Consider the following 18,123-nt stretch of genomic DNA (forward strand, 5'->3'; position numbering starts at 1 on the left):
CGATGCATAACTTCAATGCGAAACCATACAACAGTACAGAGGAAATGAGAAAGCTCTCCTCCAAGCGATGAAGCTCAGCTGGTTGGAGGACCCACCAACAGATAGCGCCACCAGCTTTTTTGCTATTTTTAGAACGCATGAGTCGTTTGCCGTCTGCTAAACGAAGTCTTTCTATATTCCGTTTAGGTAGAGAACTTAAGTCGTTTAGAAACAGTTTAGTGGTCGTTTAGTGGATTTGTGGCACTTGGGTGATTTTGAAAATACCGTTGAAATCTTGATTGCTGGAGAACTTGAATTTGATTGATTTCCAATCTGGACGACCTGTTAGCTTTCGCTACCTGTATTAAAACAAGTAATCTAACAAACATACAATTGAAATGCAACGGACAACTCAATTATGGACAATCATGGCGTTGCAGCTCGCAATGAACTTGCAATAATAAATAAGTGGTGCTCGGTCCTGATCTAAGGTAAGGTGTAATCGAATTGAAGGTCCGTATGCCATAACAATCATTATTATGGAAAAAAATTATTGAAGAAAACTTTACATATCATATGTTAAACTATTCAATCGATGAGATGACTTATACTTCCCAAGTGCCACAAATCCACTAAACGACCACTAAACGGCTTCTAAACGACTCAAGTTCTCTACCTAAACGGAATATAGAAAGACTTCGTTTAGCAGACGGCAAACGACTCATGCATTCTAAAAATAGCGAAAAAGCTGGTGGCGCTCTCTGTTGGAGGGATACCACAACCAGTTGAGCTTCCTCGCTTGGAGGAGCGCTTTCTCATTTCCTCTGTACTGTTGTATGGTTTCGCATTGAAGTTATGCATCGCTAGAACTAGAACGGCGATACGATTGTTTAAATACTAAACTCCAATGGAAACCACCAGCACTGAAGCAAGTGAGATTTGAGTAATGGTCGTTGGTGTTGATACCCACGTATCTGACCACACGACCATTCATATAGATTTTTGCTCAGAAAGTTAGAAGGCTATATAGGTGATAAGATGAAAGTTGTCGAAACACATTGCAAGAAAAGGATAGCAATATAATGATGAGTTGTAATACGCCATCTATTGATCAAACCAATGAAGCTGTGGAGCTTTCATTTTTTTCTATGGATATTCAATTTTCCAGTCGTTTAAGCTTAATCTGTGGCGCTTGGGTTGGTAAAATTTCTTAGAATCCCATTTTCGATGCATTTCGTACTTTCACGATTATGCACATTGGTTATGTTAGAATATCAATTTAAGCAAAACAATTTACAAAATGGAAAGTATATAGTTAAATTCGTCATATGTGTGTATACTTTATTGTTCTTATGGTGGTTTGTATGATTATTTATTTCATGTTTGTTCCATACAGTTATCCATTATAAGTTCTGTAGCAGCTTCCTTACACGTTGTAATGAATATGTTTTAAGATAATAAAAACCCCTAGATTAAATAAAACCTGGTTTAACCAATACCAATAAATGAAATGTATTCGCCGCTACTAATTGATCTTTACAATTGATACCCACGTATCTGACCACACGACCATTCAAATAGATTTTTGCGGCATTACAGTGTTGCCAGGCTAAAGTCGGACACCTTATATTTTAACCCATCTTCTCTGACTTCGAGACTCTTTGGTCAGTTCTTTAAATCATGTATCTCGGAATATTGTCTTCATACATTTATGAGAATACTTTTTAGCTATGCTGCTGCACAAAATCAGGCCAATATTGCATACAATCTAGCGAAATCATACATAAAGTTATTGTTTTTTTTTATTTATAAAGTTAACTCAAAATTCGACCGTCGATTTCGTAGATAAAATGGCTACGAATCTAAGCAATATTAAATACATTTATTCTATAATTATAACTAAAGTTAATAGTCAGTAGTCTTAAACAATAGGCTGTATTGGTGCTTTATGTGCGTATTAAAAAACCTAAGGCATGATTTTGTACCGGAGTATTACCAAATACCGTCCTCACTGATATGTGAAGGCAGTATTCCGATGCATGCTTTTAAGAATTGTCCAGGAAGCTGCAAACTTAGTAATCCAGAATAAAAAATGGGTGTCCGATATAGGGTGACCGCCACTGTATATGTGTCATATGAGAGCATAACGCTACTACATAAAACATTATGGCCAATTAGTACACAGTGTAGTAGTATCTGCTTCCTTTTGGGTGTATAATGGTTTCCTTGTTGTATTGTGATACGGATATCATAATCGCATTTGTGCTTTTCATGTTCCATGTGGCTATTGCATCTACCTGCATGTGGTTAAATATCCCATTAACGACGGTTTGGTGATTTATCTTATCGAATTTTCTACCGAATAAGGTATATATGAATATGTACTCTTCATTGACTGTGCATTGATTTCTACTTTAGATGTTGTTCAGTTATAAATATACATACTGCCGATTACGGCTTGCGTTACTAAATCGTGTACCAGCGGTATAGTACTTGTATTGTAAGTGGTATTTTTTATACTCTAACGGTTCATCGGCCAAAATGAAGGAAAACAACGAAAAGCAAAAGGCAACTCCATCGAAAGCCTTTGCAATGGTTATTTTATGTTTTGCTCTTACACAGCTGAGCGATGATGATGAGGAGAAACTAGTGGAATGGTTATGGCTTTGAAATTACCCGTTTTAAAGTTTGTGTCTTTCGTTTTTCAAACACGTAGGTAGCTAAAGCGTACAAAATTCGGTGGTTGAAGTATATCATAGATAACGCCATGGTAGGTTAAGTAGTAAAGGAACTAGAAAGGCTTTACAATCGTTTGTGCTGTTGATTTTTTTTTCTAGAGGTAGAAAAATAATGTTTTCACAAAAAAAAATCCTGCAGATAACTTCATGTTAGGCATTACCGTTTCATTCCTGTCCCTTAGCTTTTCTGTTAAACTTTCTGGAAGAAAATTTAAAACTATCGCAGATGAAACGAATTAACCAAAATCTCTCACGGCTAGCGCAACAAAAAACACAGCGCGTTACACTTATTTTACGCAGACACATTTGTTTGTTTCCTAAGGCAATCTGTTAGTAGCATAATATCTAATACTGTGCAAATAGGAAATAGGTTGGAACCCATTTCGTAGAATATTTACTGTTAAACATCACTTCGTCTCAATCCACAGAGCTTGGTAGACCGGTGTACAAAGTGAATATATTGAATAATACACAACAATATAGCTCTATAGTACAAATGTGTGGCGTTCCTTTACCCTGGGGACAAATCGGAGGAGAAATAGACTCTTTGGTAGATAGCTTCGTTCTTAAAATGTTAACAAACCTGTACCTATAAGTTCTGCACTGATGATATCCCTATATTTGACAGTGTACTTGCGATTTGGACCGTTTTTTTTTTGTTTGGTTGATAGCCTTCAATACGAATGTTCCGAGTGTGTGTCCGTCCCTGTCGTTTGGCTGCGGGGCTCGGAATAAATATAAAAATCAACGGAAATACCCATAACACATTGCATGACTCTCATCTTCATCTTCGGATAGAAGTGACTCACTGCACAGATAATTGAAACTTATCCTCAACACATGCCACATGCAGTGCAACAGGGGCGAAGGAATGGAGGAAGAAAGGAACTGGATTCTGTCGGATTCTTATTTAAGAATCTTCATCATCGTCATCATCCACGATCGCCTGCCTGTCGCCGGCCGTCTTTCGACTAATTCTGCCCTTGATTATCTTAGTAACCGTTACCTTAGTGCCACCGCCGAGGGCCGTGCTGGTGGAGCCCCAGCCACGGATCGCTTCGCTGGTAGACATCAGCATAGAGTAGGACGTGCCGAGCTCACCCTCCTTGCTGTTATGGATACCGTACAAGAAGTACACCAGCATACCGATGGACAGCCAGATGAAAAAGCGCAACCAGGTCAGGAAGCTCAGATGCACCATCAGCTCGATGTTGCAGAAGATGCTCAATGCTGGGATGTACGGTACGAACGGTACCTTGAACTGCAATCCGCGAGTATTCTGATGATGAGCCGAAATTACAACAACACCTAAGCGAGAGCAAAAACAAACAAAAAAACTGTTAAACATCTGTAGCTCCTTTTACGCCCCTGTATGCAGTCCCCAACTTACATGCAACGAGACAGAAAAGGAGAAAACCATAAAGGCCTAATGCCCACCAGGTTCCGTTGTACAGCTCATCCCAGGAGTTCTCCAGCTGGAAGCAAACCGCTACGCTTAGCACACAGAACATTAACACCGCACCGGAACAGGCCACGCCCGGTTCACAACGGCCCAGCACGGGCTCTAACCAGCGAAACTGGGGCCTTAACCGTCCGGCCAGAGCAATCTCGATCATCTCACTCGTTGGCGACGATGGATCGATGGTACTGGACTGGGACGAAGAATCAATGCCACCACCTGGGGCACCCGGTGCCCCGCTACCAGGCAGTGTCGGCCCACCGTCTTCCTCATCCGTGCCGGGTGTATCGGGCGCAAGGTGAACGGTTTCCTCTACCGATATCGGCCGGTAGCGCAGTACGATAACACTAGCCGACACAATCGTGTAGGCCAGCAGCGTACCGATCGACATAAACTCTACCAGCTTTTCCAGATCAAACAGCAGCGCCAACAGTGCACTACAGATACCGGACAGGGCGAGATTGAGCAGCGGTACCTGCGTCTTCGTATTCACCTTACCGAAGCACGAAAACAGCAATCCGTCGCTTGCCATCGCGTACAGGCAGCGGGGCAGCGCAAAGAGCGATCCAAGCAGCGTCGTCGTCATACCGCAGATGGCTCCAGTGGAGATCGCATACTTGGCCCACGTGATGCCGCGCATACCGAACGCATCCGGCAGCGCTGCGGCCGGGTTAATTTCGTTGTAGGGAATCATCAGCGTTAGGGCCGCACTGACCAGCACGTACCCGACCGTCACCACGCACAGCGACAGAATGGTGGCGAGCGGTATGGAAAAGCTCGGGTTTTTCGCCTCCTCACCGGACGTTGCGATACTGTCGAATCCCACGAACGCGTAGAAACAGGTGGCCGCACCGGCTAGCACACCGCCGAACCCGTACGGCATGAAGCCCTGCTCTGGTAGTGACCAGTTGTCGGGCGATGCATACCAGAAGCCCAACACCACAACCAGCGCCATCACGACCACATTGACCGTCGTCAGGATGCTGTTTATCATGGCCGTTGCCTTGACGCCGGCCGCCAGCGCGACCGCATAGCTGATGCACACGAAGAACGCTAGAAAGTCGGGATACTTGGCCAGCAGCTGCTCGTGCATCTCGCCCGTAATTTCCATCGTGATGTTGGCGACGATGTTGCCCAGCATCGAGTCAACGTACCCGCTCCAGGCACGGGCCACCGAGGCCGCCCCCAGCATATGCTCCAGGATTATATTCCAGCCGATGACGAACGCCCAAAACTCGCCAATAGAAACGTACGTGTAGACGTAGGCCGAGCCAGCCTTCGGGACGCGGGTTCCAAATTCCGCATAGCACAGGGCGGCCAGCAGCGACACCAGCCCGGCCAGGATAAACGAAAGCACGATCGCTGGACCGGCCATCTCGCGTGCCACGGTTCCGGTGAGCACATAGATTCCAGCGCCGACCATATGACCGATACCTACAATGAAAGTGTAATGGCATAGAGAAGAGAGATAAAAACGTTAAATTTTTTGGAAAGTTTAATTAAACATCCAAGCAGCCATATGGTAGATGTGCTGGGAGCGGAAAGAGCGGCGAGTAGCTCAGATCTCTTTCGAAGAGGAATCCCCCTTTCATTTACTATAGTTTTATTTGGGTTATTTGAATTTTGTTAGGATATTTTACAAATAACCTATAAAAGGCCTATTTGTATATTACCAGTGTCAGTGTGTATTGTTTGATTTTGATACTTTCCTTAAAGGATATTGCTTCCATATGTTTTTGATTTTTTCACCTGAAACATATCTTCCACTCATACTCCATCCTAAATCCTGATTCCAGACGTGACCAATAAATTAAATACTAACTGATTACTATTATTTCCCCCATTTCCTAAGGGCGAGGTCAGGTTGCGATTTTACTTGATATGCCTTTTAGCTGCTTTTTTTTTTAAACTAAAAAAAGACACTCTCTCTAACATGGTACAGGAAAAACAAATTAAAAAGAAGCTAAAAATGGAGGCAGACAAATGCAAAAATAGTCTACAGAACAATTCTGGTAAACAAAAAGAGGATGTAAACAAACACAACTACCACCTGTTTACTTTGACGTAACGCAGGATGTTTGTACGTCGTCCTTTTTTTCTCTCTTTCTCTCCTCTCAATAGTGTGCTGGAATGTTTGTTAGTGTGGAGTGTACATGTGTGCAAGTGTGCTAGTGTGTGTGTGTGTGCTTATGTGTGAACCAACGCAATAACATTGCTCGAACCTAATTATCCTTTCGTGCGCTTTTGTCCTCCCCCCTTTTCGATGCGAAATCACCTGAAAAGCGGAAATTTTACTTAAAACGCTAAATTTTGCTTACCCAGCAGCGTGATGTCGAATGTGTTTAAACATCTATTCAGCGGAGTTTCCATCAGATCCGCCGGAAGCTGCTTGGTGCGGTTCATCTTGGTGCAGAGACCGGACATGACGTGCCCCAGGATCATTCTTCTGGCGCTGGGCATCGTGTCACGTCCGTCAGCCAAAAGGGTTTGCCAAATTACGATTCAAATTTCACCCGAAGCCACCCACCCAGTGCACCGTATCCGGTTGCGAGCCGCAAAATCCTGCCATATGGAACGAAATGGGACGAAAGGGTAAAGCAACATGTTTTCGTTTATTTTACTACTACATCCTATATCATGCTTTTTTTTTTAGCAAATTTCAATTGAACAAAACGCAACACTTCACAATACATTTACTAATAGTCACTGAACGTGATAAGTAATGGGGTATTTTTTGCATCCCCTTCGGTATATTATCACTTGTTGAGGGCAGAAATGCATTTGCGTACCTGCGAAAATGATTAGCGCGATGTGATGTTTGATGTAGATACACTGCTAGCAAAAGGTACAGATTGTCGATAAATAACTAACACACACGGCTCGCTTGCACTCCGCAACAATCTCTTACGACTCCTCCCTGCGAGCAGCTGGAAACTTGCCCTTCGCCCACTTTTGGACCTCCTACCGAGAAGGTAGCAGTACGGAGCAGGACGCGTTCGTGCTGCTGGCCACCTTTAAAGTCTGTTTGGATCTAACCCAACACACTCAGCGTAGTCTGGCACAGTGAGTGGCAACTTGTTCGATTTTTTGGACCGTTCCTTACCTTCTCGCACCCACACGCAACGGCGTGCGACGTGGATACGAACGTGGAGGCGGTCATGCGCAAACGCATCATCGTACCTTTTTGAAGGAGTTTTGCGACTCGGTGCTGCCCTAAAGGTGTGCTATTGGGATAGTGCAAGGCAAACAATCTCGAAGGCAGCATTCAGAGTAGTGAAGCCTTTTGAAAAAGAAACACAAGTCATTTAAGTCCTTACCAACAAAGAGTAACATTTATTACACTATACAGGCTTGCAAAGCATAACAATTTCATGTTGTGGTTTTATTTCGAACCCTCGAAAAGGTTTACGAATGTTTTGAATCTTGTGTCGATTCGGTACCTGCCTTGTTCGCGCTTCTTGCTGCCTCCTCTTCCTTAGCCCGGTTGCGCAAGATGCTAGTGATGAAGAACTCGCCTGCTTTGTATGAGCTGCGTACCAGCGGACCGCTGGCCGTGTACAGGAACCCGAGCTCATTGCCTCGCTCCTCCCAGTGTTTGAACTTTTCCGGCGTAACGTACTCAATCACCTTCAGATGCCGTTTAGTGGGCTGCATGTACTGACCAAGCGTAAGACAATCGACACCGACGGAACGTAGATCTAGAGGAGGGATGAAAAATATTGCACATGAAGATGGAAACAACCGGACACGTTGTGTATTAACCGACCTTTAAGCGTCTGTTCAACCTGCTCGTCCGTTTCACCCAATCCAAGCATGATGGAAGATTTGGTCATGAGATTCGGGTTGAACCGTTTAACGCTAGCCAAACACTCCAGACTTTGGCGGTAGCGCGCCCGGCGGTCGCGCACAAACGGGGTCAGCGCTTCTACCGTTTCGATGTTGTGCGCGTACACGTCCAGCCCGGACATTGCGACCGTTTCGATGCACTGCAGATCCCCACGGAAGTCTGGCGCTAGACATTCGACAAAAATGCGAGGATTCCTAAAACAAAAAAGAAACGCAAAAAACATGAAAATTTCAATGTTCAATTTAAAGAATTTAATTTTATCGTCTTATTGCTTACTGTTTCTTAATTTCTTTGATCGTCGCTGCAATGTGGTTCGAGCCTCCGTCCGGCAGATCATCGCGATCGACTGATGTGAGTACGATATAGTCCAAGCCCCACGATGCGATGGCCGTCGCCGTATTCATCGGCTCCGCCGGATCCAGTGGGGGTGGTGCCCGTGCCGTTTTTACGCTACAAAAGCGACATCCCCGGGTGCACGTGTCACCCATGAGCTAAAACACATTAAAAAGCACATCGCTTTAAAAGCCCTGTTGCTAGCAAGAACAGTAAATTTAAGATTCACTTTCCGTACGTACGTACGTCCAGAATTATTGATAACGCGGGGCGCCTACGATGGAACGCTCCTTATCAGGAAGGAAAAGAAAACAATCCATCACTTACCATTATAGTAGCCGTCTGGGTACCATGTTCGCCACCACCCCAGCATTCTCCGATGTTGGGACATTTTGCTTCCTCGCACACCGTCGCAAGCTTTAGCTCCCGCAGCTGCTCCTTGATGCGGGTGAAGTCTTTACCCATCGGTATCTTCGTCTTGAGCCAGGGTGGCAAACGTAGCCGATCATTTTCGCCCTTCTCGCGGCGCAGCTTCCCTTCGTAGGCGGTCCAGTCCTCCTTGTTGTAGTCCGGATGTTGCACAAAGTCCTGGAAGTTGGGTCCACTCTCCAGTCGCTCGCGAATTTTCTCCAGCTGGTTGCTGGCGCTGGCCGCACTGTGTTTACATTGCTGCGGGATCTTGAAGGACGGAACGGACGGAGGACCGTATGTTATTACACGCGGTGAAACTGTTTCATAATCGTCACTTGTTGCGTTTTTTTTATTCTGTTTCATTATTTAGGCTAATATTTTGCGGCTATGTTTATCGAATACTTACAATTAGCGGAGCAAATTTTCCTTTTTGCAGTGCATTTCGCAACAGTGGTACACTGCTAGCCATCGCGAGAGAAAATTACAGAAAAACAAAACTGGATTGCAAGATTTGCTGTTGTTATGACACTAGATCGAACACAAATCGCCAGGTTGTATCATTCGATGCTTTCCCGAGCCATGATGGGTTTCAAAGCGAAGCACGTAAAACAACAAAACCGACAATTTTTTTATTTATTTTGAATATTGTGATGATATTTTATGTTACAACAAATATTTAACTTTGAAAAAGAAGCCTAACGATAGTTTACTCATCGAATAAATTGAACATGCTTTCTCGTTCGACCTGAAAAATGATCAAACCTGCCAGACAAGGGAAGAAAGCATGTCGATTTTCTTCCTACAGTTATTTCGTTGGATTTTATGTTTGGAAAAGAAACCAATATTTCCACTAATCATTAGTATTTGGCAATCAACTACACTCTGTTTCGCTGACAATTTGTGATTTGTTAATGAAAAATTAGAAGACAAAAATTATCTCATGATTATCCAATTCTGCGTACAGAATAGTTCAAATTGACACCTTCATGTTGCTATAGATTATTAAGATAAATTGCTTATTTACGCGTTCGCATTGTAAAACAGAAACATCGTTCACCATAATCGCCTCCAGGTACATCAAAATATGAAAAAAGATATGGAGATGCCGGGGATTGAACCCGGGACTTCTCACATGCGAAGCGAGCGCTCTACCACTGAGCTACATCCCCGTTGTGAAGGGAGGGCGTCTAGAGCCGACCGGGTGCCCAAGCACAACCACAGCTGATTAGAATAGGAACGTCAAACTTCTATTTCCAACGCGAATTATTTTATTTTTATTATCAGTTCTTTCAAATGTACTTCATTTGTATGTTGCTTCAATTATTTCCATCCTCACCACTATCTCCCGCAATCATATCCGCTGTTTTACCATCATCGTCCACCAAATCCGTGGGAAAGTGTAGTTTCTTCACCAAATACTCAACCATTCTGGGCCGTTTTTCGATGGTAAATTTGTGCAGCAGCGTTGCATTACGATGCTGCTGGAACCGATAATCATGTGCACTCTGCAGCCTAGCGCCACGCTGTATCAGCTGCTCAGCGATCGTCAAATGTTCAGTTTCCAGTGCGACTACCAGTGGTGTGCGGCGAAATTTGTCTTCCGCCTCATGATCAACCTGCGCATCGTCCAACAGCAGTTTCGAGATGTTGGTCAAATTGTTCAGTGCCGCCATGTGCAAACAATTCATGCCGAGAATGTTCTTTGCATTACGATCTGCACCCCGTTCGAGCAGCAATTGTGCCATAGAGCGATCGTTCGAAATTACCGCTATCATTAGTGGGCTACGCTGTAGGAAGTCCGTCGCGGACAGGTAGTCCGGCTGACGATCTATAAGCAGCTTTAAAATATCTCTCTTTCCGAGCAGACAGGCATGCAGCACGTGCTCTGGTCGTACCGTTACTCCAGCGGTTGTTAGCAAATAGTTGATCTGGTACGACGTTTGATCAGTATCGATCGCAATACTTAAGGCTGATCGTTTATCTTTTGTGATCGTATTTACGTCAAGATGCGGAATCGATAGAACCAGCGATAGGATGCTCCGTTTCCCACCATGCACGGCACAGTGCCAGGCAGTGTAGTTGTTTTCATTTTGAAACAAACCATTCGCACCATTCTGCAGCAGTAGTTGCGCTGCTTCATAGTGTCCCGTAGCGCATGCAACCATAAAGGGAGTGAAACAATATTCCCTACTGATGGAATCGACCGAAAAGTTTCGATCTATGTTATCATTCGCCAACAGGTAGCGTAGAAAGTGTATCCTGTTTAAACGAGCCGCTAGATGAAGCAGTTCTCCTCGCTGTACATCGTACCCGAATTGCAGGTGCAGCGTCAAGAACAATTCATAATTATTCTCCTCAATGGCTGTCCGGAGTGGATTGTTAAGGAAAGCGTCCATCTGGGCAGCTACGATTCGACCTATGTCTGCTGGAAATCGGTCTAGTAGCTGGCAACCGTTACGCATCGCTACAGTTTGCACGACTTTCGGCTCAATCCAAGGATCCGCACCGTGATCGAGTAGCATTTCCGCGATCACGTCGTCATGGTATCGAACAGCGATCAGCAATGGGAGATCACCGAATGCATTCTTTGCTTTCAGCAGGTTCTTATACCGCAGCATCACAAACTGCAACAGCTCCAAATCTCCACGTAAAACCGCCCAATGAAGAACCGTGTTACCTAGGTGATCTTTCAAATCCAGAAACCATTCCGATGGCAATAAGCGTAAAAGCTGTTGTACAAAAGTGGCAGAATGTCGCACGAAAATGGAGGACAGTTCCGTGCTCATTAACTGTTTCATTGCATCCTCGCTTGTTTTTTGCCATAGCGCCTGTACCCCATCAATCAATCCGTACTTTAATGCCAATCGAGCACAGAACACCTGCGGGCTGCCGATCAGTATTTCTATCTTTTTGATGAGCTCCGTGTCGTGGAAATAGTTTATTAGAAGATAGAAAAGGTTCAACCCGTTCGGCCGATAGTCCAGCAGTTGAGCTATAAAGCGGTCCGGATTCCCTTCCAGCGCTACCGACACTACTTCCCGATCGAGACACGTACGGCTCATGAGCAGCAGATTGGCCACGTTTGATTCCGGCTCCCGAAGCCGCTGCTCTAAGGTATGCGTGTGAAAGTTGGTGACGATTCCGAAAAACTCTTCCTGCTCCATTGTCCATTCGGTTTGTCGTTGAAATATTTCTGCAAATTGTGCCTGCTCATTAACAGCTCTCGGTTGTCCCTTACACGGTGCCACTTTATCCGTTGCAGTACCATACAATTTCAACCGATTTTCAACTAAGTAGCGTGCATTTTGTACAACCGCCTTGGTGCAGGGCGTAAGCGTATCGTACGCTAGAAAGTCATGGGCCAAATAGTTTCGCAGGTTTCGCCCCGTTATCACTGGTACGGTCATCGCTAGGTCGCTCATGTTGTCACGAAACACGCTCAAGTTGCAAACTATTTCTGCAGCTTCCAGTAGGCAGTACTCCAGCGCTTGTTCATCCGTCTGGGAAGCTAAGCTGCCCGTCAAACGGTCGGAATGGCTTAAAATTTGCTCCATAGTGTCAAGCAGCCCGTCAAACATTCGCTGAAGCACTTGTTCGTCCGTTTTGCGAAGGTTCTTCAATCGCTCCAACACATCCCGCACATTGTCCTGCCGGCCTGCACGACGATCCTTCACTATCTCTTTCAACACCCGGTACTTGTTATCTAGCACAAACACATTCGGGTAGTAGCTTTTGGCTAGGCGACGGTTTACGAACTGCACGTACTCGTCGTCGTCGAGCGGAAGGTTAAGCGATTGCATCGTTTTTACCGTCACATCCAGGACTACATCGGATCGCTGCTCGGTACGGCCTAGCAGCGTATCCAACCCACTGAACTGTTCCTTAGCTAGCCGGGTCCAAATGGCGCCCCACATGTAGCGTCGCGTTTCGTCCGTTTCACCCATTTGTAGATGCGCCAACAGCTCCCGAGCGTACATCAAATCCGTTTTCTGCACCAGCTTGTGGCGCTTGGCAAGTTCGGTGCGGGATAGTATCCAGTCGGCGATTTGTCGTACGCGCTCCAGTGACGACGACGGTTGGCGGATATAACTTTCCAGCAGGAAAAAATCATCGATCGTGCGCCCAAGCGACGCGTTCTCTGCGCGTATCACATCGATGCGGAGCTGTAGCTCTTTGCCGATGTACTCCAGATCGGTTCGGGTGGCCGTGTTAAGCAGCTCGGAGGGCTTCGAAGAGTCCAGCATGTGCTGTATCAGCAGCTTAGCTTCGGTCAGCTGCTCGGGGCGGAACGTTTCTATCAGTTTGCCTTTGAATTCCGTGCCAACGAAAGCGATGTAGCTGCGCAGTGCTTCGATCGTTTTGAAGCTCTTCAAGTACGACAAATAGCGGCGGTAAATGAGTAGATTCTGTTGCGTCTGTGTGTACACAAACCACCGGCGAGCTTCTCGTAGGTTAGTTTCTATTTTCTGAAACACCAACCCGATCTGATCGCAGCTTTCTGCTTCCAGTTCTAGTTTGGCAAGCGAATAGCCATGGCTAAAGAATTGCCTCAAATCTTTCGTTCGCTCGGCCAGCACTTCCGACGTGATCAGCTGCAGGATGCGATCGAGTTTTACCGTGATGTTGGGCGACTCGCGCGTACTTTTGATCATCTCTCCGATCACTTGCAGTGTGCGTTTAATCGCCCGTATACGTACCGGCGAGGGAATGGGCCGGTGCATGTGCGGAGGATCACTGCAGGCATCTTCCCTTATGCCGTCGATGTACTTGAGCACCTTGCGGATGGAAAAGTGTTGCTTCATGATGTAGTATGTTTCGTACAATTCTTTAAACGTTGCTCTCGATCGCTTTCGATGATCCCAATCGATAGTTTTCTCATACTGAGCTTTTAGCGCTTGCTGCACTGGCAGTGGCAATTTTTCAAAAGGAATATCCTTTGTTAGGCTCTCCAATGTGGAGAGATTAAGACTGTTTAACTGTATCTGTATGTAGGTGCGAATGCGTTTCGGCACTCTAGAGAGCTGCTTTCCGGCAGCAGAATGCCATACTTGTTGAACATATTGTACGTAACATTGCAGATCGATCGCCGGCTTCTGTTCATTGGTCAAGGCATTTCGAATCAGTTTTAAAAAGCGAATCAGTCGTTCTAAAATAAAAGGAAGAAATGCATCATCATTATGTAACATATTTGCGCACGCTTTTCCAAACACTCACTTACCTATATCGATGGTAAAGGCGTAAATTTCGAACCCATTGATCGCTTGACCCGTAACCAGCTTTAAGAACACGGCAATACAAAACTGCATCTGCAGCAGTGGCAGCTTGCGTAGATGTGTTTTCAGAAAGAACACATGCGCGTAAACATGTCGCAGACGAAGCACCAGCAGATCATCCACATCTGTGTACGAGTCCACCTGGTGCTGGCACACAATCAGATCAATGCACTTCACCATGTGCGCAATGCGCTGCTGCGCTACATCCGTGCTCTTGGTGGTGGAGCTGCTTTCGCCACCTTGATAAGCAATTGCAGCGTTCCGATAGCTTGCCTTCACCAGCTCGTACTCGACAAAGTGTATCATTTCGTCCGATAAGGGTATGTTACGATGTTTCAATTCGGCGTACGCACGAGACAATTGCGCATGACAATCCGCATCGTTGCTGTTGCGCGTAAAAATCTCCTTTAATTGATCAACGTTTCCACCGAGAATAGCCGTTTGCATTGTTTTGTACATTGTAGCCATTTGAAATTGACACGTGTTGAGGTGACTGGTTCCTTTAAATCACAAGCTTCTGTCCGTTACAGATCGCACTCAAACCACGACTGCGCACAGTTTATTGGGTTTTGAAGCGGCGTGATATCAGCGGCTTTGCGACTTGGGTTTGTTTGCATTGTAATCGATGTATGAATTATCTGGCGAGATATCGAGCCGGATGCTACTTGCTGATGCGTGCTTGTTCGATTGCCATGATTGCATTCTTTAGGTGCTTTCAACTTGTTTGTCATGGTTTGAAAGAGTTTATGCTGAACAAAGAAATATCCTTACATGATCTACGGTTTATAATTCACAAAAATCAATAAAACGATAGATAACAAAAACAAAACAATTATTCTTACCTAAGGCATAAGATAACCGGGAATCACTAAGGTTCGGGTTTCCCTGCCGGCTATAGCACTTACACACACTGTAACACTGGGCACTAAAATAACAAACGATGAATCATCATCGAGGGTCTTGTTTTGATAGGATCACTATGGCACAACGATTGGTCAAAATTTTAAATTAAATATTAAATTTGTTAGTTAGTGCGGTTTTATAAATTCCATAAAAGCTGTTCCAATGTGAATTAAAAACTGTTTAATCTACCACTTACCACCCTTCCGTAATAATCATTCAGTGATATGAAGTATTAACTGTAAATTCTCAAAAATAATCGAATGCTAATGCACTAAAAACCATTCCGTTTTTACAAGATATTTCGCTTTATGTAAATAGCAAAGCAAAACACATTTCAATATAAGTAACATACATGGAGAACAAGCTTACATTACACGAGCCGATAGCAGGCGATCGTGCGAAACTTTCAAACAATCTTTTGGCCTGCGTTCATGCGGCAGTTGATCTTGTTTTTCTCCTGCAGTTGCTTCTCGTGCTTAAATGCCAGCGTGTTTGCCTTGCGCTCTATCCTGCGTTCGGAGCGGTATTCTTTCAGCAACTTTTTGCGCTCCCGCTTTTCCTCGGGCGTTTCATCCTTGGGCCGGATCGAGAGTACACTTAGCGTGGAAATAACACTTCCATCGCAGAGCGATTTCGGACCGGCAGGTTTTTCACTGAAAAACAATGGAATGGGAATGATTAGCTACATGGAAGGGGCAAAACGTAAGCGACAAACAAAAATTACCTTCCTCCCTGCTCCAGCCGGGCAATGGATTTCATCGTCAGCTTACCGCCCTCTGCACCGAGCACATTTTCCGGCAGTCCCGTTTTCGGATTGATGAGAATTTTGTGTGCCTTTTTGGGTTCCTGTATCAGCTTCGGATGGTTGTAGATGTTGCTGTACGTGGAAAGGATACTTTCACAGTCCCATTTTTTCTGTTCCCCATCCTCAACCTGCATTGCGACCTCCTCCTCCTCGGAATTATCATCCTGCAGCTGCGTTAGACTGTTGCAAATAATAATAAAAAAAGTCAGTTTGTACACAACTTTAGTCCATTGCAGCTCCACCTTACCGCTCTCGGATCCATTGCTTTTCATACTCGGCATCGTATACGGCATCACGTTCGCGCTTGAATTCAGCCGCACAACGCAACAGCACATCATCGTTCGGATCCACGTGCCCTTCGATTTCCTCACAGTCCAGTGGACCCACCTCCGGATCGTCGTACTGTTCGAAGAACTTCTCGAAACGATCATCCAGCAGCGTCAGCTGCTCGTTACGTCGGATCACGCTGCTAGACATGGAGTACTCCGTGAAACGGGACTTTGTTTCCTCCCGCCCGTACCGATCATCAAGCGGGCCCAGCCCATCCCGCTCCTCTGTGTCCGAATAATCGCCCTCCATCTCGTCCGAATCGAACTCGTGTTCACCCCCTTCCTCATCGAACCAATCCTCACCATCTTCGTCTTCGTCACCGCCGGCCCCGGGCTGCATTGCAAGCTCCATGAAATTATCCTCCAGCTGATTGTCCGGATTATTGAAGTCGAAATCTTCGTCCAGCGCAGCCACCACGTCTGGATCCCAGTCGGGACGGGGTCCGCGCGTAACTTCGGCCGCTTTCTTCATGAGGCCATCCTTTTCCTCAAACTCGGAAGCAAACACAGAGCTTGGCAGTTTGATGCGCGACACTTCTTCCACGCCATTTTCTTCCCCTGTTTCAGCTGCTGGCTTGGGGGATGGTTTCCCCGCCACCGGTTCCCAAACAACCTCATTGCGGCCCGGTTCCCGCAGATGCTGCAGGTAGTCGTAATCGTCGTCGAAGAAAATGCCAAACTTTGCCTGCTCCTTCTTACGCTTGGCAGCGTCAATCTGGAATGGGTACAAGAAAATTGTAAATTAGAATCAGAAACATATCCAGATCACTTCCGAGCATCCTATTTACAGCAACGTTCTTGCGATTCGTAGCCGCTTCCAACATAGGAACAGGCAACTAGAAGCAAATTCCGCTGTTTTCCCTCAATTTCCCCCCTTAGCTAATGTCAACACTACCACTCACCTTTCCTTCCGCTACCGGTCGGTTACTGTTCGCGATCAAGCTCGCGTACTTGGGCGGCACTCTGACCGGTACCAGGACATGCTGAGGGGCCGTCTCGTCCACGTACAGTGGATCGTGCTGGCTTCGGTTCACCAACCGGAACGTGACCGCCGTCTTCTTGTCGATAAACTTTTTCTTTCCCTGCAAGCAAGTACGATTGTCGGGCATTGGTTAGGACGGCCAGCAACATAGGATTGGTGTGGTAAGACGGTACACTTCAGTTGAATGTCTATGCTTACCATGGTTGTTGAGGAAAAGTTGCACCTTTAACAAGCGATAAGCTCTTTGCGGGATAGAAAATACCGAAGAAAATCCGATTTTTTCTAGCACCCCGACACAAAACTCGCGTGTTTGCAATCAAGGTGTTTTTAGAAAAGAAAAGGAAATGTCAAACGTGCTGCGCAGCCAAAGTGGCCAGATTATTTTGGCGGTTTTCGGTAGGTGCATCAAAATTTTATCGGTAGTTTTCGGTAGGAGTTTAAGATTTTTTCGGTAGTTTTCGGTAGGCTTTGAAGTGTTGAGCGGGGGGGGGGGGGGGTTGTCGGAGATGGAAGCTAATGGCTGGTATTATTGAATCCGTTCGTAGCGGCGGCGTACGTCCCGACACTCATTTTCCTAACGTACTAGATGGTTGCTACAGTTATTCACAGCGGCGTTGTAAGAGCGGGCTCAAGAAATGTGTTGCCATCCCTAGAATTTCATGTGAGCGCCGTACGTTCCCGCTACGAACGGATTCAATAATACCAGCCAATCTGTCCCACGAAGAGCAGCACGAGAAAATAACATCTTTTATTTATTTAAAGGAGATAGTTTAGATTTAGTTCAAATCGTTGGGACTCTAGCAGCAATTGAACGCGACATCGAACATGAAAAATATATGGGATTTTACATGTTCGATGTGTTAACCCACAAATCGAACATGTGAACATGTGAACATTTTTCATGTTCGATGTCGTGTTCTGTTGCTGCTAGAGCGCCGGGTTACATTATCTGTCAAATTGCATATACAATTTTATCAGCGCGTTCGACTTCTTGAAGTGCAGACATGGGCCTTAGTTCCCAAGCGCCACAGATTAAGCTTAAACGACTGGAAAATTGAAAATCC

The 18,123-nt window shown here is 45.4% G+C and overlaps 4 protein-coding genes and 1 non-coding gene across 6 annotated transcripts; all 5 read right to left on the reverse strand.

Moving 5' to 3' along the window:
* Positions 1-1,289: 1,289 nt before the first annotated feature.
* Positions 1,290-7,245, reverse strand: LOC120902930 (cationic amino acid transporter 4). 2 transcript variants are annotated; one of them, XM_040312025.1, is made up of 4 exons: positions 6,966-7,245; positions 6,495-6,738; positions 4,108-5,610; positions 1,290-4,025 (listed from the first exon to the last, which is right to left on the reverse strand). In XM_040312025.1, exons 2-4 carry the CDS (start codon positions 6,634-6,636, stop codon positions 3,628-3,630), a joined length of 2,043 nt encoding a protein of 680 aa, XP_040167959.1. In that variant the 5' UTR covers positions 6,637-6,738; positions 6,966-7,245; the 3' UTR covers positions 1,290-3,627. The 2 variants fall into 2 exon arrangements, with proteins under 2 accessions (XP_040167959.1, XP_040167960.1); XM_040312026.1 differs by lacking the exon at positions 6,966-7,245 and adding an exon at positions 6,868-6,933.
* Positions 7,246-7,480: 235 nt separating this feature from the next.
* LOC120903745 (lipoyl synthase, mitochondrial) lies at positions 7,481-9,310 on the reverse strand. The gene is made up of 5 exons (XM_040313350.1): positions 9,174-9,310; positions 8,684-9,034; positions 8,300-8,514; positions 7,943-8,217; positions 7,481-7,874 (listed from the first exon to the last, which is right to left on the reverse strand). The coding sequence occupies exons 1-5, from the start codon at positions 9,234-9,236 to the stop codon at positions 7,582-7,584; spliced, it is 1,197 nt and encodes a 398-aa protein (XP_040169284.1). The 5' UTR covers positions 9,237-9,310; the 3' UTR covers positions 7,481-7,581.
* A 554-nt stretch (positions 9,311-9,864) lies between these two features.
* Positions 9,865-9,936, reverse strand: Trnaa-cgc. Its single transcript has one exon. It is a non-coding gene; the product is annotated as a tRNA-Ala (tRNA).
* A 3-nt stretch (positions 9,937-9,939) lies between these two features.
* Positions 9,940-14,978, reverse strand: LOC120903763. Its single transcript, XM_040313368.1, has 3 exons — positions 14,883-14,978; positions 13,986-14,816; positions 9,940-13,913 (listed from the first exon to the last, which is right to left on the reverse strand). Exons 2-3 carry the CDS (start codon positions 14,506-14,508, stop codon positions 10,084-10,086), a joined length of 4,353 nt encoding a protein of 1,450 aa, XP_040169302.1. The 5' UTR covers positions 14,509-14,816; positions 14,883-14,978; the 3' UTR covers positions 9,940-10,083.
* Positions 14,979-15,224: 246 nt separating this feature from the next.
* Positions 15,225-17,401, reverse strand: LOC120903223 (protein LTV1 homolog). Its single transcript, XM_040312510.1, has 5 exons — positions 17,258-17,401; positions 16,980-17,159; positions 15,996-16,792; positions 15,668-15,928; positions 15,225-15,596 (listed from the first exon to the last, which is right to left on the reverse strand). Exons 1-5 carry the CDS (start codon positions 17,258-17,260, stop codon positions 15,350-15,352), a joined length of 1,488 nt encoding a protein of 495 aa, XP_040168444.1. The 5' UTR covers positions 17,261-17,401; the 3' UTR covers positions 15,225-15,349.
* Positions 17,402-18,123: the final 722 nt, after the last annotated feature.

Source organism: Anopheles arabiensis, chromosome 3 (assembly GCF_016920715.1).
Source record: "Anopheles arabiensis isolate DONGOLA chromosome 3, AaraD3, whole genome shotgun sequence".
Lineage (NCBI taxonomy): Eukaryota > Metazoa > Arthropoda > Insecta > Diptera > Culicidae > Anopheles > Anopheles arabiensis.